The sequence below is a fragment of the Vidua chalybeata genome, chromosome 14 (assembly GCF_026979565.1).
Source record: "Vidua chalybeata isolate OUT-0048 chromosome 14, bVidCha1 merged haplotype, whole genome shotgun sequence".
NCBI lineage: Eukaryota > Metazoa > Chordata > Aves > Passeriformes > Viduidae > Vidua > Vidua chalybeata.
In genome coordinates this window covers 15724441-15752321 of record NC_071543.1, presented here as the reverse complement: position 1 = coordinate 15752321, position 27881 = coordinate 15724441, and the positions used below count along the sequence as shown (strand labels likewise).

Below are 27881 nucleotides of genomic sequence, written 5' to 3'. Positions count from 1 at the left end.
GGAAAGGGAGAAATCAGGCACAGAGCCACAATTCCACACCCTGTCATGATCCCAAACTTATCCATTCCTCTCTTCCTCTAACTTGTAACTGCTCAAGTTTTTTCTCTCAATTCCCCTTCTCTTCTGGCTATTTAAAGACAGTGAAAATGTTTTTAACATCAGCCAATAAAATATTTACTTTATAATATTCCATTAATTTTTTTTTAATTACAGCATGCTATCTTGGCTCAGGAAACAGCATATTGTCATCATATCCCAAAATGAAGTATTTCATGCAGCCTACACTGGGACTCCCAAAGCAATGTCTCAAGGCTAAATTTTTAAAATATGTCTGTATCTGGAATGCTTTTGCTTTTCTGAAAAATAAGAGTTCTCTTTCTAATGAGCCTGAGGTTCATTTCCATCTATTTCAGCTCTTTATGCCAAAGCTCTTCCTTAGATGGGACTCAGCTGAGACAAGCAATGAATTTTAGAGTAGAAGATGGGATATCTGACCTCTCTGACTGCAACTGTAAATTACTTCTGCAAATGGCAATTTTAAAATCAAGGCTAATGGCTGGTAGCTTGGAATGACCTAAGGACACCTAACAGCAACACTCAAATGAAAACATGGTGGAAATTCTTGGGATACACATTGATCTGTTCTTAGCTTACTCTTCCTAAAGAAAGTATCACAAAATAGCCAGGAATATTTTCGTATTAGAGAGAGATTAAGAAAACACTCCAAATGCAAAGATATCCAGCAAAGCATTTTAAGGAGGAGGGATAACAACCAATGCTTCAGCACTTCTACCCTTCCCAGGAAAACCAGGGTGTCACTGGTGTTCCCAGGGGGACAGGGAAACTCCCAATCCCGGTGCTCACTTCCAGGCATTGTTGCCATATTTCAAATGTGTGTAATAAAAACAACATTTCTACGGAATGCCAATTACGGCTGAAATACAAGCTCTTTATTTATGCAGCTTTAGGAATGCATTTTGTGTGGTCCTGCAAACGTTAAGCATCTCCCCACTTAATACACACCTCTATTCACAGTAGGTTCGGGTGCTGTATTTTCACATGAAGCCTAATTGCATGGTCAGCCCTTAATCTCTCCTTTAAAATAGTGGATTTCTTCTAAAGAATCTATACCTTGTTTACATGCTCCAAAGGAAAACACAACATCATGTACTGCTGGTGTTTTGGTTATTCACAAGCTGCATATGAGATTTGCATTAAACCAAAAGGACCAGGTTCACACATGGAGCAATGGAACAATAAATAAACTTCTATGCCGTTGAAAAATAGGAAGCAGATGCTGTGTAACCATTTAATTTCTTAATATTCAAGCTGAGGAACAAAAAATTATCCTCGCCTGTTAACACGGTTTTCATTTTTTTCCGCCCCTAATTTTAATGCAGCAACTGACAGAAACGCAATGAGAAACGTCCTGCTTGTGCAGAAATCTTAATTAGAAAACCCCAATTAATAAAATAACGTGCAGGTTAGCACAGACCCTTGGCAGAGAACAGACTGGGTATGAAAAACCAGCATATCCATTTTAAAGTCCTTTATTGTGTCCACCTAGAAAGCAACACGACAACTTACACTCTAAATCCATTTAAAACGCCACAGACAAAACCAGCGAAGGAGATTTTGTCTCGCTGCCTGAAACGCGCTAAAGGCTCTTAATACAAAATAATAGAGGATAAAATAGAAAAAAAAAAAATTACATCTACGCGTTGCACACATAAAACTTCCCGGAGTAAAAATCACGGGCACAGCCGGCCGGCGGTGCCCAAGGGCCGGGGCTGCCGGTGCCCGCTGGCGCCAGCGGCCCCCGGCGCATCCCGGCGGCTCCCGGCGCATCCCGGCGCTTCCCTCCCTCCTTCCCTCCCTCCCTCCCGCGCGTGCCCGGCGCGGGCGCGCCCGCGGTGCCGCCGGGGCGGGGGGAGGCGGCGAAGGGAGCGCGGGGACAAAGGAGCGGGTGTCCCGCGGCGCTGCGGGCCGACAGGCGGGGACAGCGCCGGGACAACGCCGTCCCGGCGGGAATAACGCGGTCCCGGCCGGGATAACGCCGTCCCGCGGCCCTGAGCCGCGGCCTCCCCGCCCCGCCGGCCCGGCCGACATCTTGTGTTCCGCCATTTTCTGCCCGCCCGCGCGGCCCCTCCACCGCCGGGCCCGCCCGCACCACCCGCCCGGCGCGGTACCGGCGGGCCCGGCCGGGGCTCCCCTGCCCGCCCGCCCAGAGGCGGCCGCGGCCCGCAGCGACCGCGGCGGCGGTGCCGGAGCGCGGCCTGCGCGGCTCCACCGTGCCCGTGCCCGTGCCCCGGCTCACCTGTGCAGGCCCGGGGTGCGCCGGGCCCGCGGGACGCGCCGGGGCCGGGCCGGGCCTGGGCCCGCTCCGCCCGCAGCCTGGGCCGGGCGGCGGCCGCGAGCGCGCGCGGCCCCGCTCCGCTCCCCCCGCACGTCACGCGCGCCCCCGCGCGCCGAGCAGGCGCAGCCGCCGCCGCCCCCTCAGACCCCCCCGCGCCCCCGGCACCGCCAGGGGACCGCGGGGGGACCCCGCTGCCGCCCCGGGCAGCGCGGGGGAACCTCCGCTCCTGTCCAGGGCACCGTCAGGGGACCCCGCTCCCGTCCCGGGCACCGCGGGGGAACCTCCGCTCCTGCCCAGGGCACCGTCAGGGGACCGCGGGGGGACCCCGCTCCCGCCCAGGGCACCGCGGGGGAACCTCCGCTCCCTCCCGGGGCACGGTGAGGGGACCGCGGGGGGACCCCGCTCCCGCCCAGGGCACCGCAGTGGAATCTCCGCTCCTGCCCAGGGGACCGCGGAGGAACCCCGCTCCCGTCCGGGGCACCTTGAGGGTCAATGAGGGGAGTTCCCCCGTCCCCGTGAGGGCAGTGAATAAAACACTCAACATTTAAATAGCTCGGGCAACAGTTTCAGTTCTGTGGGTCTCTTATCAGCGTGAAAACCCGACTTACCTGGTTAAACGTGACAAATAAAGACAAAGTTGAACCAGTTTTTTATTATACAAAACTAGTTAGGATACAGACATGAACCTTCTTATAACAAGCATAGCAACTTCTTCGGGACACTTTGCATTACTCTTTGTCACAAGATCGAGAGCCTGCTGTACAAATCTGAGCAAAGGTGGACTTGGGCAATGCTTGGTGCCTTTTCCATGTCTTCTATTCCTTAGAGGAATCCAAAGCCGGAGCTGTTGTTTCCAAGTGTAAAGGCAGAGGTGCATTCCTGGGAAATGTGACCCAAAGCCCTGAGATGCTGAGAGGGGATTGCTCAGAGCTCCCTGAGGGAGTGCAGGGGTGCCTCTGCCTGGGGGTTCAGAGGGCAGAGCCACCTGGGCTCTGGGAGTTGGGCCAACACAGGGTGGCTGACCCAAGGTGGACATCCTGAGATGGGCGTCCCCAGGGGACCCTACTGACCACAGCTGGAGTGCTGTGTCCAGTTCTGGGCTCCTCAGGACAAGAGAGACATGGAGCTTCTATAATTCTCAAGAGATTCATCCTCCTGGACTTTCATGTCCTTAGCAGAGAACTTGGAGACTTACATTTGACCTTCCTCTCATTTTTTTTTATTTTAAAGAGTAAAGCCCCATAACACAGCACACACCAAATCAGAAGGAAAGACATACCAGTCATTTTGTCCAGCTCTAGCAAGAGACAGACATTCTTGTGACAAAATAATTTCAAACTGCCCAATGCAATGAAGGAATGAAAGGGAAAATACCTGGAAAATACCTGGAAAATACCTGGAAAATGTAATGACAAAACTGAACACTGGGGGAAATGGCGAGAGAGACTCCGTTTAGCCAGCTCTGCTCTTGCCAGCACCACGGGTATTGACAGCACTGCCTTATCTGTTCCTCCTACTCCTTTTGGGAGCAGAGGTGGAATATCAAATTGAACGCTCAAATTCTGTGGTCGCTCTGAGGTCGGTACAACAGAGCTGGATTGAGGTCAAGAACCACCACAGTTTGTCAGATTGTAGCACCACCGAGGCTGAGAAATGGCAGAAAACAGCGATTCACGGACACAATTCTCTGACATCTTTGGATCTGAATTCCGGAGGTCAGAATGGTTTAAACTGACAGTCTGGGCTCTAAACAGATGTGCTAACAGCGTTTCTGTGTGTTTCTGAAGATAAGAGAGGGAACCAGACTCACTTCTTTTGTTTCTGACAGAATTTGCAGCAGTAGAAGTAAACCCAGTGAAATTTGCCCACTTTGCATTTTTGTTACATTGAGGGAAAACCAAAGACCAAGAAATCCTTTCTAAAATCCTTAAGATTCTGGTTTTGTCATATAGTTTCACATATTACCTAATACTGAGGAAAATGATTTAACAGAAATCGCAATATAATGTGCTTCAGACTTTTTGGAAAATGGGAAATAAATCCCAGTATTCAGTCTCTTTTAATTGTTACTTAGTGGCAAGGCACTCAATCTTCCATAGCTTCATTTATTTTCCTCATTTACAAAAAAGTTACAAAGCAAGCCAGGGCAGTTTTAAAGGCAAACCATTCCAGCTGTTGGGATCAACACAGAAGGAAGATAAAGGAAAAAAGACAAGGGACAAGGGAATGGGTCTGTAGATATTTGGTAAATCTTGGGACAGAGAGAGGCCAAGTCCTTGGCTGTGTTTGTACCACACTGCCAGGGCCAGACCCTTGTGTGCTGCAGTATCAGGGATTCACCAGGTTTTCTTTCACAATTATCCTCTATACTTTCTCTTTGCAATAACTTAGTGCTCTCTAATAAGGATGGCAATTTCCTCTGTGTCCCACCAGGGTCTCACTGCTCTCTCAGCACCTGGATTGTTCAGTGATCACGCAGCATTCCAAGATATTTCTGATATAGGAAGCACTTGTTCTTAGTATCTCTGTAAAGAGATTAGAATTAAATCAGTAGCATGACACACACTCCCCAGTATGCTTGCTATTAAAATAATCTGTATCTAATCAAACTACATTTTTATATATTTTTTTTCTTAGTATGTGCTGCTTCTGAGTGTTCACTCACCAAGAGCTTTGGAAGATGATTTTCATGCAAATAACTGGAAGCATTACCACTGTGTGCACACAAACTGAAACAGCTTTGGAAATATTTAAAAACATTTCAGCAGGATCTGTAACATTCCTGAACAAAACACCTGCACAGTGAAAGGTGGCTGTAGGCTTTCAGTTAGCTCACATCTTTACTTAGTGACAAACACTATCAATTTAGTGATGATTTGTATTCAGTACCAGGATGGATGGTATAATTAATATGCAGAGTATGTCATTAATATGCAGAGTATGTCATTAATATGCAGAGGGATGTGATTGATACGTACCTGGTACTGTCTTGCCTCTGGATAAACTGGATAAGGCAAACCCTTCCTGGGATAGTCAAACTCATCCCCCTGGGCTCGGGACTGAGGGAAATAATCTGATGCTGGATCTGCTGCCCTTAGAGGCTGAGCATACACGGGACTATGCAAAAGAGAAAAAGGTTATTAAAACCTTATAATAAACTGAAAAATTGCACAAAGGATTAGTTTAAATTGATATATAAAAATATGAAAGCTCACTACTGCATGCACGGCACTGAGGCAGTAACATCTAAAAGGTATTTTAAGTTCATTTTACTGTCAAACCCTCATCCTGCAAACAGAGAAGACTGAATTTATGGAAACAGCTTTCTCTTTAAGCTTTTATTTTCTTTTCACAAGAAACAATGCCACAGCACCTATTTTTCTATATTCCTACAATTATTTTCAAAATGGCTTAAATTCACCATAGCCATACCGTCAACATTTTCAACATTTATATTGAAAACACCAGCCCTCCTTGAGGGACTAAAACATCAGCAAGCTCCAGCCTGTCTCTGCAGCAGAACCCTGCTACGTGTGAGGAGACTGTTGTGCTCTCACTGAGCTGCACCCTGGCAAACAAGTTCTCTGCAGAAGTTGCAGTAAAAGCTGCAGCAGTTGGTGCTGAGGGGGATTCAAGTGAGGAAGCACAAGCAGGGAACTGTGATTCTAAACAGTAATGAAATCAATGCCTCTGGGATTAGAGGAAAACCAGAGAAGCCTCTGGATAAAGCAGTATTTTAGGATTTGTATGTGAATAATCCAGTCAAAAGCTTTGCCATTTACTGGACCTTTGTTGCTTGCTGTGCCACTGGCAAAGCTGCAAAGTCATTCTGAGTCTCCAAACCAGGGTATAAAGTGAGAATGAACACAAAAGACAAAAAATAGCAGTATACCTGTAATTCTGCCTTTGATTTGGGATTGAGGCATCATTAAAATCTTCCCTTTTCAGCACAGCTTTTGGAATTTGTCCAACCCAGGCATCCTGTGTGTAGGGGATCAGGTGGTTACACAGAGCAAAATAACAACAAATTAGAATAAGCAGCTCTCCAGGTACAGAATGTTAGAAGGTATAAAACAGTTTTTCACTTACAAAATACAATGTCTAGGCTACAACTCAGTCTGGGGTGTGAGAAAGCCCTAATTCCTGCAGCCCCAACCCAAAAAGATTCCTTTTACAAAGGGTTTTCTTTCCTACCAAACTGCAGGATTGGGTCTGATTCACACCTTGGGGACAACAGCATCAGCAGGACTAAATTCTGAATTAGTTAAAAATTGAACAGCACCATCTCCTGGTAAAGGCAGGCTCAGACTGCTGCATTGCCAAGCTATTGATACTCTACAGATGGATTTAGCAGAAAATAATGTAGCAGACTAGATTATTTTCTTCCTTTTCTCAGACAGTATTCAATGTCTCCTTCTCATACACTGTGTGCTCCTTAATATGTAAAATAATCCCTTGAAGTATGAAATAATGGACATACACACACACACACAAATATCCCCTTTCAGTGATTCTTTGTATTTTATATTGATTTTTAATGGTATTTATCCCTCTTTTCTCTTGACACCCACTAGTTCAAGCCATGATCTCTACTACATCTTGCATATGGAGAAAACCAACACAGCAGTTTTTTTAAACTCTTTTTAAAGAGTTTAAAATCTCTTTTTAAAGCTGGTCTTCTAACTGGCCAAAAATGGAAATAGTTGTTTGAACATCCTGTAAAAATAATCCCTAGTTCATTGTTTTCTCCTATGCAAATTAGTTTCACTTAATCCTCGATGACAATTTCACCTTCTCACATGCATTCAGCTGATCTTGGAAATCAAATGCTAGGAGACTTTAAACTCAAATTCCCTTTTTTTTTTGCTATCCCCATTGCCTTGTGCTGAGTCACTGAGGCCTGGGGGCTGTGCTGTGCCCTCCTGTGCCACCTCTTACCCCGGCTGGCTGACAGTGCCCCGGGCTGGCAGCTGTGTCAGTGCTGAATGCAGGGTTCTGCTGTGCTCCACTGTATGGAGGCTTTGGCTGCTTCCTGGGGGGCACAATGGGAATTTCTGGAGGCCTTTGCTGCTTCCTAGGGGGGAACAATGGGAATTCAGAGCATTAGCAATGGTGAGGGTCTTGACAGATGTTTTTGGTGCTGCAGATTGGTTCAACAGCCATGTCAGAGCTTTAGATGTCCTGTGGCAATGGCTGTACAAGAGCTGGGTATTATTACAGCTTTCCTGTGTCAGAGCAAGTGCCAGTGACACACTTCTGGGGCTCAGTGACAGAAGAAAAAACCCATATTGTCTGTGTACTTGGGAGAGGTGTCACTGGGAAAAAGTGTTGAAAGCAAAAAGCTCAAATTGCCAATATCTGAGACCCAAGAGTGGGAGGAATCGTGTTTAAACACCAAGCCTCTTGTCAATGGTTATCAGTCTTACTCTTTTTTTTAGACCTGTGGAAAAAAATCCCTAAGAGCAAATAAATCAGAAACACACATTTGCTAGTGTTGGATTTAAGTAGTAAATGTACTTATCAATCTTTAAAGCTTGCCTGGTGAGCCCTAAAGAAAAGCAATGTCTGAGAGTGAGGTGGTAAAATGCTGAGTAAGTGCTGAGCGCTCAGGTAAGATGCTTTGAGTTACTTTTAAATTGTATAAATACTATTTTTGCAGTATGGCAACCCTGTGCTTTTAAACATCCGGAGGTTAAAAATTAACCAGAATACCAGACTCCTTTTGCTGTACTTCCATTTTGAGTACAAAACTCCTTCTAAGTGCACTTACGCAGCTTTTTTCATTTTCAAGCAGTAGACAGCAGAAAATATTACAACCACTGCGATAACCAGTGCCACTGCAGGAAGAGTAGCCACTAAAATGAAATCCAGAGTGTTCCAAAGGTGGTTACATTTGGGGCCCGTGTACCAGTACTCCTTCCAGCCCGTTCTGTAGTAATCACATCTGCAAATAAAAACATTCACTTTTAGCAACAGCATTTTAATTCAAAAGTAAGCCATACCAAAAAAGTATAATATTTTGCTATATAATGATTTATTATTTAACACTGCAGGGGCCAAGAGAGTCACTATTTTTTTTGTTTAAAGGTGTTTTTTATCTTACTTACACCCATCTGTTTCCAGATTTGATGCAAAGGTACTTTGCCAGGCTCTGAGTAACCAAGTCCCAGCTGGCATTTCTGGAGTCCAAGATAAGAAGCTTTGATGGGAACAGGGTGCAGTACCCAAGTCATGGCCTGGCTCAGGTCAAAGGTCTCTTTGTCTGCTGTCAGCATGGCAAAGCTGCTGAGTGGAAGTGAAACCTCACATTTCTGGCTGTCATTATGATATAGATTTTTTAAAAGGAAAAAAAAAACCCAACTATGTAATGGAGAACAGAACATTAAGGTATCTATTTTTTTTTAACTCAGAAGAAAATTTGATCAACCTGAGGAAAAAAAATGAACTTGCAAATACACAGTTAATTCAGTTCTAAAGTAAAATAGTTGAGAGAACAGGGAGCCTGTAAAAATTGAGGATTACAGTGATTGCCTACATTAGGAATGACATGGCCCACACATATATTTAAAAAGAAAACGCTATGCCCAAATCCCAGATTTGATTCTTTTTACCAGAGCTATAAGCTTATGCAGCTTGTGAATGAAGATCAGCATTTATTTTCATGGATCACTTTGGAGGATCTAAATTTAATTCATAATTTAGACTATATTTGACAGTGACATGGTGTATACTTAAACAAACAAACCAAGCCCACATACTACCTGCAAAAAGGTTCTCCATCTTTACACTGACAAGGAATATTTTCAGGACAGAACTCATCTGTATTACCCAGACAGGCCTCAAAGTCCACAACTCCATTGCAGTTGGCTGTGAATTAAAACAGAATAAGGATTTAATGCAATTATACAGTAACATACTGTCAGTGGGCTGTGTTGCTAATTACACCAGAAATTTATGCTTCATATGTATTCTGTAGATGATACTAAATCTTACTTTCCAGTGACTTGTCCCTTGAAAATTTTGAAGCTATTTGAGAAATGAAAATTTACCTGCTTAAATTACTTTACCCTGAATGTGTACCCATCTTCCAGTTGGCCAGGAAATTGTATGGCTTGTGTTGTTATGGTTTTTATCCCATAATTTAAAGTGTGCTTGTGTCTCAATTCCACAATATATCATCTCTGGCTTGTTGGCAAAGACTAAAATTCATGAGACTCATTAGAGATTCCAACCTTCCAGTTATAATCCAAATTAGAACCTTTTTGTGTGTTTTGCAATGGGATTATTCCTTGGCTTAGCCTACAAAAGGATCTGGTTTGCATTAATGTTGGTTCTCCTCTATCTCTTGTGCTGTGTAAACACTGGGCTGTAAATTATGTTCCAGAATCTGAGTGTTGACAGTATTTCACAGGTATTTGGCTGGCTAAAAAGAACTCCCTCAGCACCTGAATCATCATCAAACAGCAGCACATTTGGCACTCCCACCCTGCCTCCTTTGCTACCTGTTCTCTCCTGCTCAGCACTCGGACTCAACGCCAGGCACCAACCTGAACACTCAGGAAAGCCCCCAGACTGCCACCAGAGCCAAATCTAATTGTGCACAACTCTTCCAGTGAGAGGAGCCACGTTTGGAATGAAGCCAGAGTCAGAACTGGCCGAGATCTCTGAGCAGACCCTTCTGAGCCCAGCAGGCAACTGCTGAGGCAGCTTTAATGGCACTGGCACTGTCAGACAGACTCCCCACCAGAACAAACTCCTGATTGATGCATTATTAGCCAGAGGAACTGTGCTGGGAGCAGCCTGCCCTGCAAAAAGAGATGGAAGCCTCCTTCCTTTCCACTGTCCAAGACCATCTAATCCAACATTTGCTGCTTATCAGAGATAAATCTAAATGACTACAGTGACCAAGGCTTGTACCAATCCATTTACACACACTGCATGCTCTCCTCTCAAGAGGCATCAGCACTGGAACATTTTCCAAGAAAACCTAACTACAGGTCGTGTGTTATGGCTATAAAGTACAGAAAAATGAAAAATTCCAGGTAGTATTTGGCATGGTTCATCTGGGAGATAAGCAATGTTTTTAGCTACCCTCTGGTCAGTAACACAATTACAATTCTTTTAGCAATGATACAAAAAATACTAAGGCAGCAGAAAATCACCAGCTGTGATTCTGCTGGGAGAGAGGGAGTGTGTGCCCTTTGCTATTAATGCTCTAATAATCCATGTGATAAAGGAACTCACTGCTGAGGTCTTCAAAATACTGGGGTCTACATAAATGACAGGTTAGCCTTCAAGTGGTAACTTGTTTTTGCAAATGAAAGTTTAGAGTAGCATTAAGAAATTCCTCAGATCACAAACCAAAATTGTTATTAGAAAAATAATAACTGCAGCTGGTTTACCACTCTTGACTTAGGGATGGATACCCAGTTACAAGTAACTGGTAGCTACCAGGTACAGAACAGTGATGATAAAATAAATAAATATATCAATAAAATATGTGGGAAATCTTCCCATAAAATAATTGCAGGCCAATACTGGTCTAACAGAACCAGAAACAATTCCATTACTTCACTACTCACTTAAAATAACTTTTCTATCAGTGCATTCTGGTTGTCATGCCCTTAATTATTGATGATTTTCTCCCTGTTAGTATCAAAAAAAAAGTCTAAGAACACTTGCTATAAAAAAAGTGTATTATTTTTTTAACCCGTATACAGAGTGGTTTTTCCTCCACTGAAAAAAAAACAAACCATTTAACTAATTTAAAAATACCCTTCTGAAATTCAGAGACTGACTCAAAATGATCCCAACCCAGCAGAAGACTGAGTTTCAGACGTGATTAATTCATATGGTTGTAACCTCTTCGCTGTGACACCAAACACAGGACAGCAGCTGTCTCACCAAGGTTTTCACATTTGCATTGTTTTGCTGTTATTTCTAATAAACCCAGCCCAAAGCCTAAGGAGAATTCCCAAGCAGCAGTCCCCCTCAAGGGACTGCAGTGCTCCAGCAGCACTCCCCAGAGGAGTGGACATGGCCACGTCCCTGCTCTGAGAAGCCACAAAGCAGAATTCCAGCAGCTCTTACGTTGTGAAGCTTCACTCAGCAAGGGGCTGGCCAGGACCAGGACACACAGCAGGACTTTCAGAAAGGACATCCTGGGCCTTTTCTTCCAGACTTTGCCGGCAGCAGAATAAACTTCCCTTTCTGCTGCTGTGGATTGTGGATTTTGAGCTTGTTTTACAGCATCCTTCTCTATCAAGAATTACTAATTAACTTAAAACTGATACAGCTTTCTGATAACATACTCAGCATATTTTCCTTTATGAAACTAGGTAGTTTCATAAAAATATCTCATTAGTCTTGATACTTTCGAATTTTTGAAATCAGATGTGAGGTATTCATTTAACAACCTAAATTTCAACACACTGAGGTATCTGTCAGGAGCCTTTCTCTCTTCTCCTTTTAGACTTATGTTACCTTTTACAGATAACAAACTTGGACTGCATTTGCAGACAATTTCCTGGAACAGACATTGTATTTAAAGACAAAGTCATTGTCTTGAAGCCATCAAAGATGGATGTGATAGGAAGGATGGAATCCTGTAATTGGATGTATCTACCATTAAGTTTTGTCAATTAATTTTCCATTTTTCTGAGAATAGAAAATACCCATGTGGCAAGGATGAGTGATGACAGAAACTCACACCTTAGCACACACCCTGTCATTTTTCTTCTTTATTATTTAGAGTCCTTAAAAATTCTCAACATTCACTGCACAAGAAGATCCTGACACTGTGGTCACTCCAAACACTACCCAGGTTACACCCAAATTTTGTGTTTAACTGCACTGAAGCTGAAGTTAGCACAAGCATTGTTCCTAGCACAGGGCTTTCAAAACTAATCCATAACTGATAAAATCCCAACATGGATTTCCTAATTTGACAGGAGCTGGCTGCTTATGCAAACATGCCAAGCACAGTTACATTAACAACAAAAGGTAAACTTTAACTTTTGCTTTTCAAAGAATAAATAATGATCTCTAAAAATCAATGCCTAGCAAATTCTTGAAAGAATACTGCTTTGGCTAAAGCCCAACAGCACTTAATATTACAGCAGTAGATAAGAGATTCTCAGTCCTGCCAGAAGGTTGCTTTACAACAGACCACAAAAAAGAAATTAATATTTACCTCAGTGAAAGAAATTGCATGATCCTTCTTCAGATGTAAGGCAGACGTGTGAAGAAGCAGCTCCTGCAGATGCTCCATTCTCCTGCTGACAGGGAATTCCCCTCTGGCTCCAGCTCCCAGCTGTTCAGTGGGAGCCTCACCTGGCTGATGAACAAACACCTTTACCTGGGCTGTCAGATTTGGCTCAAGGATGCAGAAATGCAATGGGCAGTTTTTTCCTTGGGTGAGATGTTTTAATGTAGCAAAACAAGCCCCAAACTCTTGACTTTGCTACATCATTGGCATTTTTTTGATGCAGAGGGTTTGGACCTGGCCTCAGGAAGGGCTGTAGAGGCTGAGGTTTCTGTTTTCAGTTCCCACTTGGGTAACAGAAAGAAACCCAGTGCCAGCAGACCTGAACAGCTGAGAGCTTTGTACTGCACAGCACACCCATTTCCTCCTCTTATTGTCTGAGTTTCTGGAACTCAGCACAATCAAGAGCCAAGTAATGCATTCTATGACAACACCCAGGCTCATTTAATTTCTTCACAGAGAGACATAGAAGTACATCAAAGTTACTGACCAAAATTAATGGTGGGAGATGGAACTGCTCATGATCTTTAATCTTAAGTCTTTCAGAGCTGGTTCAAGATGGCTGTGGAGACCAGTCTCTCCTCCTGCAGCATTGCAGGGGTCCTGAGAGTGACACAAAACAAGCTCAACCTATGGATTCCCCAAACACTGGTGTCAGGACTGCTACAAATAGAGCCCAGAAAAGGTTACCAAGGCTTGAAACCATGACAGGCTCAGTTTACACCTATTCCCTGGTCACAGCAATGGAATTTCTTTCAGCTGCTGCAGCAAAATCCATCTCCTATGGCTGTAAAAAAAAGGACAAAGGAGTAACTGCACCTTGAACAAGGGTGTTTGCCTCAGCCCACAGTGAGTCCAGGGTTTCACTGGGGTTGTTCTCTGCCTCTGGTCCACACAATAGCACATCAGGGCCAGGAAGAAAGACACACTGACTTCTAGGGTGGCTTCAGTCACAGCCTTTCTTGGCTGCAGCTTGCCATCAGCACATAGCTGAGCTTGGCTTCTGGGAATCCTGCACTTTAAAATAAAAGCCACACACAATCCAGTGCCTACTGACTGTCCTTTTTAGAAAGTATTGGCTTCGTGGGACCCCACTTTCATTGGATTTAAAATATGTTTTCAGCATTTCACTAAAATACTCCAAACTTCCACAAGGTAACAACACTGCTGCATTCCCATACCTTTCCAGTATCTCCCAAGCTGTTCAAGAACCTCAGGGACAATGTGCCATTAAAACAGCCCCATTACTCATCCACACAATTTTCCTCCTTTCGAGTAACTCACTCTTTAGGTTACACCATGGATTACATAATTTATGATCCTTGCTTGGCAAATTACTTTATCTGGAAGACTGCCACAGTCACACTGAGACAAACACATTTACCACCTGCTTCCTTCTTGAACAGTGTCACTCTTCCAGCAGGGATAAAAACTTTAGTTTTTTTCCAAGTCCTGAACTACACCATTCTTTAGAAAAAATTCCAAGAGAAGAAAATGGAAGCACTTCTCAAAATGCAGGCCACTGAGCACTGGTCTGTCCTGCTGCTTCAGGGATTTTTCCAGGAATGTTTCAGTACTTCAGGGGTGACGTTTTTCCCCCAACATTAATAAACCAAGTGTGACTAAGTCATTACAAATGAACTCTCAAAAAGTACTTGAAAGGAAAGGAATTGACAATTTTCCAACAGATGAAAACAACAGACAGAAATTAAATTTAGTTTTTAAAAAGTATCTTATCACCCTTTATTTCCAGGTGCTTTGCAGTGATATGACAATATAAAGTATCACAATCAATTTTATGTAAATAAAAAATTAATATCAACAAGCTCCAAATCTCTCTATATTGAATACAATCAAACATAAATAAAACCCCCATGCATTATATTAAAGCTGTTTCTGTATTATAAAATACCATGTGACCCCATTTTTTAAGACCCTGATTTTTTCACAAATATATAACTTATATAAAAATTATAATATACATTCTTACTTTTAGGATGTATTATTGCATTGTTAAATAAAATTAAGTGACTCTTAAGGATACATTTGAGAGGCATTTCAAAGTGCTTCACTATAAATTAATAAAATCATGTCTCACAATAAAACTTTTCCCATGTTTTATGTTAACTTTTCAGCGTAACAGATTTGTCTATTGGGTCTGAAATCTTCAAGAGCCCAAGTCAGGCACATGGTTACCCAAGACTCACAAGCATGGCATCATGTAGGTGTCAATTTGCTTTTTTAAAGCCATTGCATAGCACCTTTACTAGAAATTACTAGTACAGATATGTGGCCACAGCCCCTTGCAGTCAGCTGTAAAGTATTAAATAACCCCTGGAGGTTCAGATGTCCAAACTGAAAGCAGAGAACACACCCAGCCAGAATACAAAACCTTCCATACTTTTCTCCCACTTTCTTTGGCTGCAGTTAGGAAGAGTTGTCTTTAGCTGTAACTGTTTCACAACCAAAACCTTCTAATTTTAACTCTTCTGTGTGGGGATAATAAACAAGAACTGGTAATACAAATAAAACAAACAGAAAATTACCCTGCCTTGAGGAGAAAGAGCAATCTCAGCTGATGAAAAATCTAAATTAAAAAATGACCATAACATCAGCAGCAACACTATCAACTGGCGTGGGTTGGGACCTCACAGCCCCTTTTCTTCCACCCCTGCCACAGGCAGGGACACTTTGCACTATCCCAGACTGCTCCAAGCCCTGTCCCAACTGGCCCTGGACACTTCTGGGGATGGGGCAGTCAGCTGGCAAACCCTGAGCTGGAATAATCCTGTGCTGCTCACTCCTCTCACCTACCAAAAAATGACACAGCACAGGGAGTCCATTCTGTGAGCTACAGAACTGCATCCCTCATCCTGCTGTTCATCAGAGTGGACAGGGACACTCCAGTTATGTCCCAGAAGATGTTTAACTCTGAGGTTTAGTTCTATCCCAGTCTTGCCCCGAGGAGTAAATAGAGCCTGAAATCCAGCCCCAGGAGAGCTTTGTGCACCAGGGCCGTGCACAGCATGAACAGGATCAGGGCTGCAATGAAGGGGCTGGCATGGAACTCCTGGCTCCTGCCTGCCCAAAGAGCCAAGGGACATCTGCAGAGCAGACACCCCCACCTGCATCAGCAGATCTGAGTGGAAGTGCCCTCAGTCCCTGGGCAGTCCCGGGGCAGTTTCTGGCACCCGGGAAGAGGCAGTGTCCAAAGGCTGCTCTCCTGGGAAGGGCAGATGTGCTGCTTCCATAACAGCAATCCTGCAGCTCCTCTCCCTGCTCCCATGAGACCAATTCCTCGGCAGAGTTTTTCATTATGGCCTGAAAAATCTCACCACACTAAACTCCTGCAAAATCCAAGCAAATCTCCATCATCTTACCTTTCCTGTGGACTTGCTGTGGTAGCACATCACTCAAAGTTAGAATTTAACAATTTAGGAGTAGATGGCTTTTCCTTCATGTTTTTATCTAGAATGTTATCAAAGGGAGACAGATAATACAATTTCTGGCACCCAGTCATGCACTTGAAAATGATAATTTCTTCACAATTTCCACTTAACTGTTTCCCTGGAAATGGTATATGAAGCCCAGCCATCTAATTTTTCTACTCCTCTCTCTATGATGAAACACTAAATGTGTCATGTCCAAGAGCTCTCTGAAGATTGATTTAATATCCTCTGATTGCTGCCTGAATTCTGACAGTTGCCTGGGCCTTTAAGAGATGATTAAAGAAACAAATGCATTAAATCCTGTCAGCTGTCCCAGGCAAGTTTAACTAAAAAAATTCTTCTTTTAAACATCTGACTTCACCTTGCACTGGACTCTGTGTAACAAAGACCAACACTTCCCCTGAAATTTGGATTTTAAAGTATCAATTTGCTTCTGACCTGTCCTAAAAGCTTTTCTTCTTTTGCTCATTCACCATTTGTGCCTTCTGCACATTCCATCCTGCAGCACCTCCTCACAACTTTGCTGATCCCACAGGGACACCAGGAATTCTGCCTGTATTTCACTGGTCATTTGCCTTTGCATCAGCAGCCTTGGAGAAGAAATCAGGTTGTGAAATTTCTTCTTCTGGAGAGCAGGAGCAAATATCACATCACATCCCAGTGCTGAAAACAGCAGTATTTCAGGCTTTAGCCTTCCATCTACACTATCTGTTCATGTGGTTTCTCTTGCTTCCCCCTCAACTTCACAGCAAAGCCCATATTTTCCTTAATTAAAAGGTGACAGAACGAAGAGAAATGGAGGATGAACAGAAGTACAGGGATATACACCATGATAAAAGCAGTGTTTGAAAGTTCCATCCTAGGAAACTTAATTTCTAATACCATTCTTATGGAAAAACAGAATTTCACAGAAATCCTACCAAAATCAATGAGATACTGCATACAAACGTGTGGGATGAAAAAGTTGGCTGCCTGCTACTTCTGCATTTTTACTGTCAGCAGTTTAAACCTTGAAACTACAGATTTCCAACTTCCTAAACACTTCTAATGGACTTTATATAAATTCAGTATCAGTTTCATGGATTAAGCAATGCAAACACAGTTCTTCCAATTATCAGAAGTAGCTGAAAGCTGATGCACAGTTTAGGAAGGATGTTTAGAGATCAGTTGTGTGTTTTTCCTCAACTTCAGAGACATCTGACCACAGCAGAGGTGTGCAGGACAAGGAGTTGTTTCCATTCACCTTTGTGAAAGAGGCAAACAGTACCAAATTATTTTGTAATGAAAAAAGTGACTCTTTTACACAAGCTTTAGAGCCAATGCTGATCACATGATACAATCACGGAGATTTTAAGGATACTCAGACCAGCAGGAACTTGCACTTCATTCCAGAGCTGAAAGATAAAAGACAAAGAAGCCTCTGCAAACCCCATCCCTCACATTCTTCATTCACATCAACGAACATCTGAGCCAAAGCAGAGATATGTTTGCATTTTCAAATATCCTTTGTGAAGTGACATTTATTAGCAAGTTTGGCACAGAGAAGCCCCACTGGGAGAAGACACTGACAAATCTTGTTTTCTCAGTGTCTCACTAATGACACTGAGTGAATTCCCACTGCTTATATGGAGTCAGGAACAAAATAAACACTAAACAGAATCATGTAAGTCAATAATACAAATTGGAGATAAGAAAATATCTGATGAAATTATACTTCACAGAGTATGTATTGTAAAGATTATTCCTTCCCTTCTTCCCTCCCCCTTATCTGTAACATTTTGCATTTTGTAAAGCAGACTTGGCTTAGCTCCTGGTGCTGTACATGTCCACATCTTCTGGGCTGGACTGACCATGGTCCGCAAGTTTTGGATCAGGCTTAAATTTTGATGTCTTCACTGCTCCTGTTAGAGATAGTGAAGAAATATGGTTAAAAAAGTATGCATATCCTTGAGCTGTAAGGAAAAAAAAGCTTAGTGATACATTTTGAGAATTTCTGTATTACCAAACACTCAGAAAAGATCAAAATCTGTCTGTTCCAGTTCAGAGTGTGTTAAGAACTGATAGAGGAGGATGAGGGCATGTTGGAATGCTGGGCACAGCAGTGGATGGAGAGCAGGACCTCTTCTCAATCTCCAACACCACTTCCTAACCCAGCAGAGTGAGAGAAGAAATTGTGATGCTTTGCCCAACTCATGGAAAGGAAGGGAAAGTTTGAGGTATGGAAAAAGCTCTCTAGTGTTTCTTGTCTAGGAGCAGAGCTGGATCCCACAACCAACCCTGCCAGATCTCCCCTGAAGCTGCTGCCAGATGGCAAGAATTCCAAATGACAAGCACTCTCACCTAGTTTCACTTCTGAACTTCCAAAAACCAGAAACTGAGTTTAGTAAAGCACTGAACCCTCCCACTCACTGAAGGACAGTGCACAGGCTGCCATATTTAATGATACTGCAATTCCAGAGGATCTAGGGCAATGTAAAGGCAGCTTTTCTGGGGCTCTGGTTCCTGCTCCTGATCTGCTTCTTTTCTAGCTACATCACTTGATCCAACAAAGGGTGTTACATTCTCCTGAAAGCTTTGCCCCACTTGGACTGAGAAAATAAACATCTCTGGCAACACAGATTCATTTAGGGCATGGATATTTTTGGCTGTATTAAGGACATGAACTAATTCTGCCTATGAAAGCAACGACAGATCTATGAACACAAACCCAATAAAGACAGTTTGGCCTGGAGCAAGTGTAAAAACAGATCAAAGCATTCCACAAACTAAATCAGAAAAAAGTTCAGGTGCAAAGCAAAGATGTGAATGCATACTACAGTGAAAATAAAGGAAAAAAATACTAAAAGCGTTATCCAAATGTGTTCTGCTTGCTTTCCAGAAAAAAAAATCTCTGGTCACAATTCCTTCCTTCCAAGTGATTTCCTTGTAAAAAATAAAATTTAGAAGTTGCCCTTTCAAAAGGGCAATATTTTAAAACAAATTTAGTTCTCCTTTAATAGGTAATTCCACTGTTTTCTCTTAAAAATTGGACTACCAAATTTTTGCCTGTTAAACAGGCTGTTATGTGATCTAGTTGATTAGCTAAACCACTTAAGATGCACAAGGATCCACTACAGAAAAGCCAACAAAATAAAATCCAGTGCTTCATTTCTCAATTACACACCCTTTCATTCCACTGTGGATCATCTCTGCACTGTTAGCAGAGGCTAAAAGTAATGAAATCCATTAGAGACTTCAATTTTCTAATTCTAGTCCAAATTAAAACCTTTTTGTGTGGCTTGCATTTGGATTATTCCTTATTTTGCCCTGTGAAAGAACCTGGTTTACATTAATATTGGTTCTCTGACATTATTGAGAGAGAACAGCAAATATATAATTCTGTTATTATGACAGGGTCCACAGTGAGAAAATTATCACCTCCCTGAGGCTCTGAAATATGTATTAAATGACAGCATGTAAAATATGCTCTCAAGAATAATATGCACTGACAGCCTGCTCCAGTTTAGAGCAAGAGTCAGTGCAAAATAAACTCAACTAATTGGATTTGCAAGTTGCCCTGAGATTACACTTGAAATGTTTAATTCACCTGATGAAGGCACTGGATCTTCATTACTCCAACACTCTACTGGAAAAGATTCTGTTCTGTTAAGTGATCTTGACTCAACAGCAGACTCGGGTTTGGTACTAGAAATTCCCTTCTTTTTCTTATCTTCTTGCATAATTGGTTTTGACTCTTGCTGCAGCTGTGAACCAAATATTAATAAAAGAAAGCACATGGGTATATGCTTAATACATTATTGCAAAATAAAGCTTTAAAGTCTGGGAGCTTATCTTTTATGAAATTATTTTCAGATATGACATCATACAAAGATATTCAACTAGTCAGCTGCACACAAGGGGCACAGCTGGAAAAAGTAAAATTCATGAAACCCCACAGATCAGATAGAATAAATTCATGTAGAAGGGAAATTGTCATGAGTATATACTTAGGACTGAAGCTGTGGTTTTACACGAGACCCTCCAAGAACTTCACAATTTCATTTCCAGGTGAGGAGCCTTTAACCTTACACAAGACTGAAATAGCCCTGAGTGTTTACAGAACACTTACTACCCCTAGTTAGCAGGAGATGGAAAGATAAATCATGGTTACACCCTGGTAATGAGAAATAATATGTCTTGGGAAGAGGCTTCACTCAGAGAAAAAAAATGAAGTTAATAAAAGTGTCTGTACCACATCAATTCTTGTTTTGCTATCAGTTTAATGACAGTTATCTGAATCTCATTTTCAAAACTCAGAATTCCATTTGTGCTTCTCAGAAGAAATAAAGGGTGAGGACTGCATGTCAATGAGCACTGTAAATTTAAAGCAAAATATTTCTACACATTAATATAACTGAGAAATAGAAATTTTCATTGAAAAGAGCAATGAAAAACTACTGTGCAAAGCTGCAATTTTACTTGGGAAGTGCTACTTTGTCAAGGTTTCATAAATTTCCATTTGAGGAAAAAAACCTGTTGGTTAAACCCCACATTTTGGGTTGGATAAACCCCACATTTAAATCTGGGATTACCAATCCAAATTCCATTTGTAATTTACAGAAGGTTCATATTGCCCTCTCCTCTCTGCTGGCAAGGCTTCAGCTGTTTAATATGTCCTTTTTTGACTGCCTCACTTAAAAACCACACACAAAATCCCCTAAAAACAGAAAAAGCAGAGAAACTAGAGGAAATTCCGAGGAGAACAAGAATTATAGCAGAGTTAGAAAGCCTGCTCTGTAAGAGAAGGTGGGGAAGAGAATGTCAAAAAGCCTGATAACTTTTCCATATGTAGTAGGCCAATATAAAGAGGTTACTGATCATTTATTCACTATGGCTGCCATGAGGACAGGACAAGAAGAAGAAATAAATCAGCCATGGACAATTCATATCACAAGGTAAATAAACCAGACTTCCTGCAAGGGTTGTAGAGCAGTAAAAGCCAGTCATACCTGCTGTAATCCTGAGTGTCTTTAGTCTAAATTCAGGGGCTGTTTAGGACCAAAACTTGAATCAAAATGGATCCTTTAAGCCAAGATAAAAAAAGAAGCTCTAAAGAGAAACTCATTCTTCTCTTGTGCACCCTGCATGCATTGTGGGACTACAGAGAGGATCTCAGGATCTACTGGCATGAAAGGTGTAAAAACAACTAAACACTGAAGTAACAAAAAGATCAGACTGGGGTTTGTGCCTTGCTGAACACCATCAGTGAACCTTGAACAGCATCAGCAGAAGAGACCAGAACTTTCTAAGCTCCCTCTCAATGTGTGAGCTGTCATTACTTCCCAAGTCCTACCTTGGTGACAGTTTCCTTGTCTGCCCACAGTGACCTCACAGCCTCATAGGTCTGATGACTCGCACAAAGTAACTTTTTCCCTGTTACCTATTTTTTAGAAAAACATAATTTAACAACAATTTTTAAAATACAAAGACAGACCATTCAAATGAAATTATTCACGTTTGCATGAGAATATGTTTAACTCCATCCTAAGGCATCCACTTTTCAAGATCTAGTGCATATTTACCTTACATCAAGTAAATTGTAAATAATGTTTAAATTGATATTAGGAATCCACAGGAAACATTTCCATGCTAAATCCACCTACTCCAAATGAAATCAAACCCTGATCAGCAAACAGTGTTCTGGCAATGTTGGCACAATAGATGAAGCACAAAGTTAAAGGATTCAAACTTTTCCCACTATGTTGGAAATGACCACAGATAAAACTAGAAACTTACCTTAGCAATGACCACTGACTGAGCTGGGTAACAAACAGAATATCCTACAGTAGTAAGTCCCAATGGATAAGCAATTTTCTTAAATCTAGAACCTGTACAAAGCCAAATATTTTGAATAATTAGAAAAAAATGAAATGCAAACTAAGTAGTTGTAGCAATTAAATGCAGGAGAGATTGATATTCTGAAAGAGAAATAACCCAAACTAGGTTTTCCAATATTATGAAGAATGAGAAGAAGAATTGTATCATTAGTCTGTCCAGTCCTGCTCTGTCAGGTCTCAGCCAGTTCCTAACAGCAATCAACAATGTCCCTTCATTTACCAGGAAGGATTTATTTAAGTCCCACAGGCTTTTGCCGATGTTTCAGGAGAGTGTCCTGACCACTAGAACTGTTACAAGCTCCATACCCACAGGCCAGTAATGAAAACAAGCCAACCCTACCTTTTCTTGCCAGCACTACACCAGCCAGGCCCGACACTGTAACAACAGCGGCTTTGGGAAGAAATTCCGGCGGGGGGTTGTTCAGGTAAACATAAGCATCTAAGGAATGGAAAAGAAAGACAAAAAAGAAGCAGGGCAATTCAGTATCAGTCATTTTATTTTATTTCCCACTTAAGAAATAAAGGTGAAAATTTTGATTTTACTGACAGTTTATATAGATGAAATGAGACAGATATGTGACTTGCCTACCTTTTCCAAACTGAATTGAATCCATTATTCCATTTTTAATAAAGACATAGACACTCTACAAGGAAAGAAAAGATCAAAACCAGAAAGTAAAATCTCTGCAAAAGTAGCTGTTCACACATATCTCAGCACAATGAGACAAAGAAATACTGTGTAACTTTAAAAAATCCAAACCAATGACCTTCTAGAAAGGCTATGGAGAAATCTACCTTATTTGTGACAAAGAAATACTTATATTTTTAAAACTTACACTGACAATCAATTAAAAAAAATCTCTCTAATGTAAGCTCCCTTTCAAAACGGACATCTCAGGAACTCTAGAGTAGGAAAACACCTGGATGCCAACTGTATAGGAAAATTCAATTATAAAATACAATCTTCTCTTCCCAGGAAAACTGAAAGAGCAGCACCGAATTTATACCACCAGAGGTCAGTGCTACTCAGTGGCAGGAACTCATACAATAATTAATGACATTAAAAGTTTGGTACAGCTTTATAACAAGACTATTTCAGTCATGCAGTCACTGACAACACTTTCACAGACCAGTGTAATCACAATTTACAGAAAATACATTTTGAAGACATTTTCATTTTTTTTTCAACTATTAGGTACTACATTTCTTTGCAAAAATAAAACACAAGCACAAAATCTCCTCTGGCCAACAGCCAGGGTGAAGCTGCTGCTTCCCAGCAGGTACAAAAGCAGTAACAGGCACCACAGTTCCCTCTCCACCTGGAACACGCAGCAACAGAGAGGTGTTTCTGATGACTCGTGAGGAACAGCCTGCTGCAACAGATACATGGGATGCATTCTGCTTGTCTTTTTTGTCAGGTACTGCCCTTTGGAAGCAGCTCCTTCTCCACGGACTGCACCTGGAATTTCAGACTCCAAAACACCCTTAAGTTCTCCCAGCAAGAATTTACCGACATAATTCATGCTGTAGAAGGAGGGCTCATTTTTCCATCCAAAATTATCTTATGCTAAGACAAGGAACTGCCAAAAAACCCCTCCAGGGGGAAGTAACCTGTTTTTTCAGTGGTTGGCTGAGAGAACTGCAGGGAATGCTGGGTGCATCCCTTACCTGGCACCACCCAAAATAGCGGCCGGTCGTCGTCCGCAGGGCCGTGAGCTGCTGCTGCAGGTGCCCCGGCTGCTCCTCGATGTACCTGGAGCTCAGGGGGGGCGCGCTGTAAATGGGGAGCTGCAAACAAAGCACAGCTGAGCAGCAGGGCCACAGCTCTGCTCTCATGAGCTGCTGCATTGCACCGGGGTTCTTCAAGCCTGCAAACCCTCAGCGTTCCCACTGCAGCCCACAGAGCATCTGTGTGGAATTACCAACTTTCAGAGTTCCAAACTGACTCTACCCAAGTGGGACTTGACTCTTTGGAAACAATCATACACGGTCTAAGAATCAGAATTACTCAGTATGCAGCAAAGGCATGTGCAACAATAATTAAAAGGTGGATGTGTGTATTACTAGAAATTGCACATTAGAAAAGGACTCATCAGTAAGTATTCTATTTTCACCTTTTCTGACTGTATTTTTGTAATACTGCAATAATGAAAATGAGATAGAACTTCACTAATTTAGTATCACAACACTTTGTGTTTTATTTGAGCCATAGTGGTCAGTTATTTATTATCATATATTACTTTGCTATGTATTTTAGATACTGGGTAATATAATATAATTCAATGGACAGAGCTGCTATTCTGCAGGTTTTTCTAGTATTATTTTAAAGACCAAGAAAGAGGAAGATTCATACCTTATCTGGCTTCACCAGCTGACTTTTTGATTCCTTTTCTGTTGCTGCATATACAGTAATACATACAAACGGCAGCCCAGAACAAACAGCTGCCAGCTTTGCCACCTGGGACAGAGAGATGAAAAAAAGGAGCCTTAATGCTGAAATTAAATTTTCCCTCTGGATTGATCAAATATGGGATTAAACAAGTCACTTTTAAAACCTTTTTTAAGCATTATGCCTTCTAGAAATGTCTTCTGACTTACACAAAGATTTTCTGAAATTATAACGGTAAAGAAAAGGTTAAAGATCCCTGACAACAGTTTTATGTCTACAATACCAGGAAGAACTTTGTGTTCAAAGCTACGCTGATGCTTCCATCACCTGTTTGGGTAAATTCAGTTGTAATTTACTCAGCACGCAGGAACTCCATTTTTGAAGAATTATTAAAGAAAAACTATTTTAAACCTATCATAATTCAGATTGCTTATTTCCATGCAGCTACCAGAACAAGACACCAATTTTCAGTAGACACTAGAAGAAAAACTGAATTTAAAAGTGATAGAGCATGAGAAAGTTGCATTGTTCACTTAAAAAAATATATTTTTTAAAGTCACAATGGATTCTGCTCTCAATGTAAAAGAGAAAGCTATACAGGGAATGATCAAAGTGGTCCAGCTCCTGACTGACAGTAACTGCGTTACTTTTGGGTGCCTGCAGACAAACATATAAATGTTTAAAGATCCAAGGAAATAGCTGTACTGGCTAACATTTACTCTAGCAGTTATCCCAAGAGGGTTTCACTCTTTTCTACTGAAATCACAAAGAACCAGAGTAAAAGAAAAAGCAACATCACCTTGACTACACTAAAGAGGCTTCACTGCATGGAGCTGTTCCTTATCTAATCACGAGGTGCACTAAAAAGACCTCAATTAGCTAAGTTGTTTCCAGTACTAATTTATTGAAATTATTTGATTAAAAGTTCCTTATCAGGCATTATGTATCAAACAACAAAAATCATATACTGTTTAGCTAAAGAAACCAAAAAGTATTTACCTATGAAAACTTCTACAGAAGTTACTGAGAATGAAGAAATGGCAGGATCATATTGTTACATCAAACACTAGGAAAGAAGCACAGAGAAAAACACCTGCAACAGGCTGGAGCTGTAAACACCCTGGGATTGCATGTCCAGCCAGTAGAATGACTCCAGAACATCAGCTGATAACTGACTTACAAATAAATAAAAATCTTCTTTTTGAGCAATCCAGGAAATTGCTGCAGGCACAAAAGCCAGGTGACATTCCTGGAGATGAATTCTGCACAGACACAGAGCTAAGCAGCACCAGAAGGAAAGGTCAACGGGCAGTGTTACAACATTCCCTGTAACACCACTGCCAAGCTCCTGACCTACACTGACAACCTGAAGGTTCTCCCCCAGAAATAAAAAACACACCAAAGACAAACAGACGTGGCAATATTTTTGACGAGAAGCCTGCACAGCAATTATTTGCTGAAGAAATGCATTATATGCTTGCTAGCAGAAAACTGTTGCAGCTATGCCTCTTAATAGTAGAATTGGAGTAAGACCATTCAAAATGTAGTAATAAAACTGTCAAATGTACCTGGATAATTTTGGCTTTAAGTCTTTGCATTTCAAACAATCTGCTTCAAAGTGTTGGAATCTTATCAACGATCAAAAATACAGATTCTATTAAAAAAAAAAGTTAAAAAGCTACATCATTACAAAGAATTCACTATCTTCTACTCAGAAGATGCAGAATACAAACTAAACCATAATAAAGCCATATAGTTAATTTATGCTAATCTTCAAGACATTGTTTCCCACTGAAACTGCAAATTCTGTGTGCTTGCTTCAAGAATTGGAGCAGGAAACTTCCCCTGAAGGCAGGAACTGCCTCAAAATGGAATCAAAGGAGTGGAGCATATGCAAAAATCTGATGCATGGATTTATATAAAAAAACATGACTTCTGTATCACAAAATGGGAATCTACTAGCCAGGTAAAAATAAGATTAAAATTTAGCAGCTACCTCGTATTATATTTTCCATGAAAAAATGTTAATTAAAGAATAAAGAGTCATAGGTTTATGACTTTCTCCTACCACTCAGATGTCTTGAGGTGGGTCACAAAACTGTCTCACATCCTTTTGGTTTATGTTTCCCAGAAATTACACGAGACATGATGCTTGCCCTAAGCTCGTAGGCCAAATCCAGTATCCTAATTCAGGTATGTCTTTATAAATCTCTGATGACAACCACCAAACCCCCCCACAAATGGAACAGATCCCTCCACTTCACCTCAATTCACTGATATTCCACGGATTTGGTTTTAATCTTGGTCTGGTGAGTGACCCACAGAGAGTGAAATCTTAAGAAGAATAAAACTCTTACTAATAAATATTTCATAGTAAATAACACACAGAAAATGATGTCACTTCACTAAAGGTACTGAATCATTCAGATTTATGTACTGAGCCAACCAAGCTACTTCAGGATCACCCAGCCAGACAGCAAAGCCAACATTTCTTTTGCCTTAACAAACTAAAGCAAAATGCTTTAATTTCTGTCTGTCCTCGTTGGCACCATCCTTTCCTTTCCACATATATACACATTTTAAATATTTTAAAAAAGTAAATAAGAAGATTAATGTGAGAGCAACCTATTCATCAATTTGACTGCCAACACTGGAAAACCTGTCTAAATATTTGTGAGAAAGCTTAGATCTTTACATGCATGTTTTTCTGTTTAAAGACACTGTATTATTCCTACAACTAGCGGTATTTTAGATACTTGTAACCCTGTTAGCTCGTAACAGCATGATTTTAACAGCCTTCTTTTAGTGATGTACAGCACCAGTAGCACTTTATCATGTTACTACCAAACTATCATCTTGATATTCCTCGAGCTGAAGGTGTTTCGGGGGCTGCGAGTAAATGGAGAAGAACCAGAGAGGAGCAACACGGCTTTTACTCCCTGTTGTACAATTTAACACCTCTCGAACCAGCTCTTTCCCCTCAAGCCCCCCACCACCACAGACACCTCTCACTGCCCCACTGCTCCACCTGACCCCGGCTTCCGCGGCACCGGGGGCTCCTTCCCGCCAGACCGGCGGACCTGCGGGCGGGCCGGGCGCTGCCGAGGGGCCGCACGGAGCCGCCTCAGCTGTCCCGAGCCGGCGGAGGAGCGGGAGCGGAGCCTGAGGGGCAGCGGAGCCGCGGGGCCGGGGCAGCGCCGGCCTGAGGGCGGGCGGACACTCACCTTGGCCGCCATGTTGGACAGCGCCGCGTACGGCGCGCGGGAAGGGCCGCGCCGGGCGGGGCCGAGGGGCCGGGGCGGGACCGCGTCGGGCCGGGCGGGATCGCCCTCGGCCGGCGTCGCCCCGAAGCGGACAGGGATGGATTCCCCTCAGCCGGGGAGAGCATCGTCCCAAAGCGGGCAGGGACGGATTCCCCTCAGCCGGGGAGAGCATCGTCCCAAAGCGGGCAGGGACGGATTCCCCTCAGCCGGGGAGAGCATCGTCCCAAAGCGGGCAGGGACGGATTCCCCTCAGCCGGGGAGAGCATCGTCCCAAAGCGGGCAGG

General features: G+C 42.2%; 3 protein-coding genes across 9 annotated transcripts in view; all 3 read right to left on the bottom strand.

The window, feature by feature from the left end:
- The window catches only part of ZNF711 (zinc finger protein 711), a 29004-nt gene extending 26604 nt beyond the window's left edge, over positions 1-2400 (bottom strand). For all 6 annotated transcript variants that reach the window (XM_053955832.1, XM_053955829.1, XM_053955831.1 and 3 more), the window contains exon 1: positions 2318-2400. The gene's annotated coding sequence lies outside the window, so the exon portion shown is untranslated. The remainder of the gene's footprint in view (positions 1-2317) is intronic.
- A 1894-nt stretch (positions 2401-4294) lies between these two features.
- On the bottom strand, positions 4295-11516 carry LOC128795386 (uncharacterized). Its single transcript, XM_053956114.1, has 8 exons — positions 11447-11516; positions 9118-9223; positions 8464-8535; positions 8127-8300; positions 7295-7430; positions 6249-6337; positions 5335-5473; positions 4295-4881 (listed from the first exon to the last, which is right to left on the bottom strand). The coding sequence occupies exons 1-8, from the start codon at positions 11514-11516 to the stop codon at positions 4873-4875; spliced, it is 795 nt and encodes a 264-aa protein (XP_053812089.1). The 3' UTR covers positions 4295-4872.
- A 2822-nt stretch (positions 11517-14338) lies between these two features.
- On the bottom strand, positions 14339-27603 carry APOOL (apolipoprotein O like). Of its 2 annotated transcripts, none has more exons than XM_053955894.1 (9): positions 27559-27603; positions 24299-24403; positions 23614-23733; positions 22535-22589; positions 22286-22384; positions 21845-21936; positions 21402-21488; positions 19656-19812; positions 14339-17970 (listed from the first exon to the last, which is right to left on the bottom strand). In XM_053955894.1, exons 1-9 carry the CDS (start codon positions 27568-27570, stop codon positions 17873-17875), a joined length of 825 nt encoding a protein of 274 aa, XP_053811869.1. In that variant the 5' UTR covers positions 27571-27603; the 3' UTR covers positions 14339-17872. The 2 variants fall into 2 exon arrangements, with proteins under 2 accessions (XP_053811869.1, XP_053811866.1); XM_053955891.1 differs by lacking the exon at positions 27559-27603 and adding an exon at positions 25903-25988.
- Positions 27604-27881: the final 278 nt, after the last annotated feature.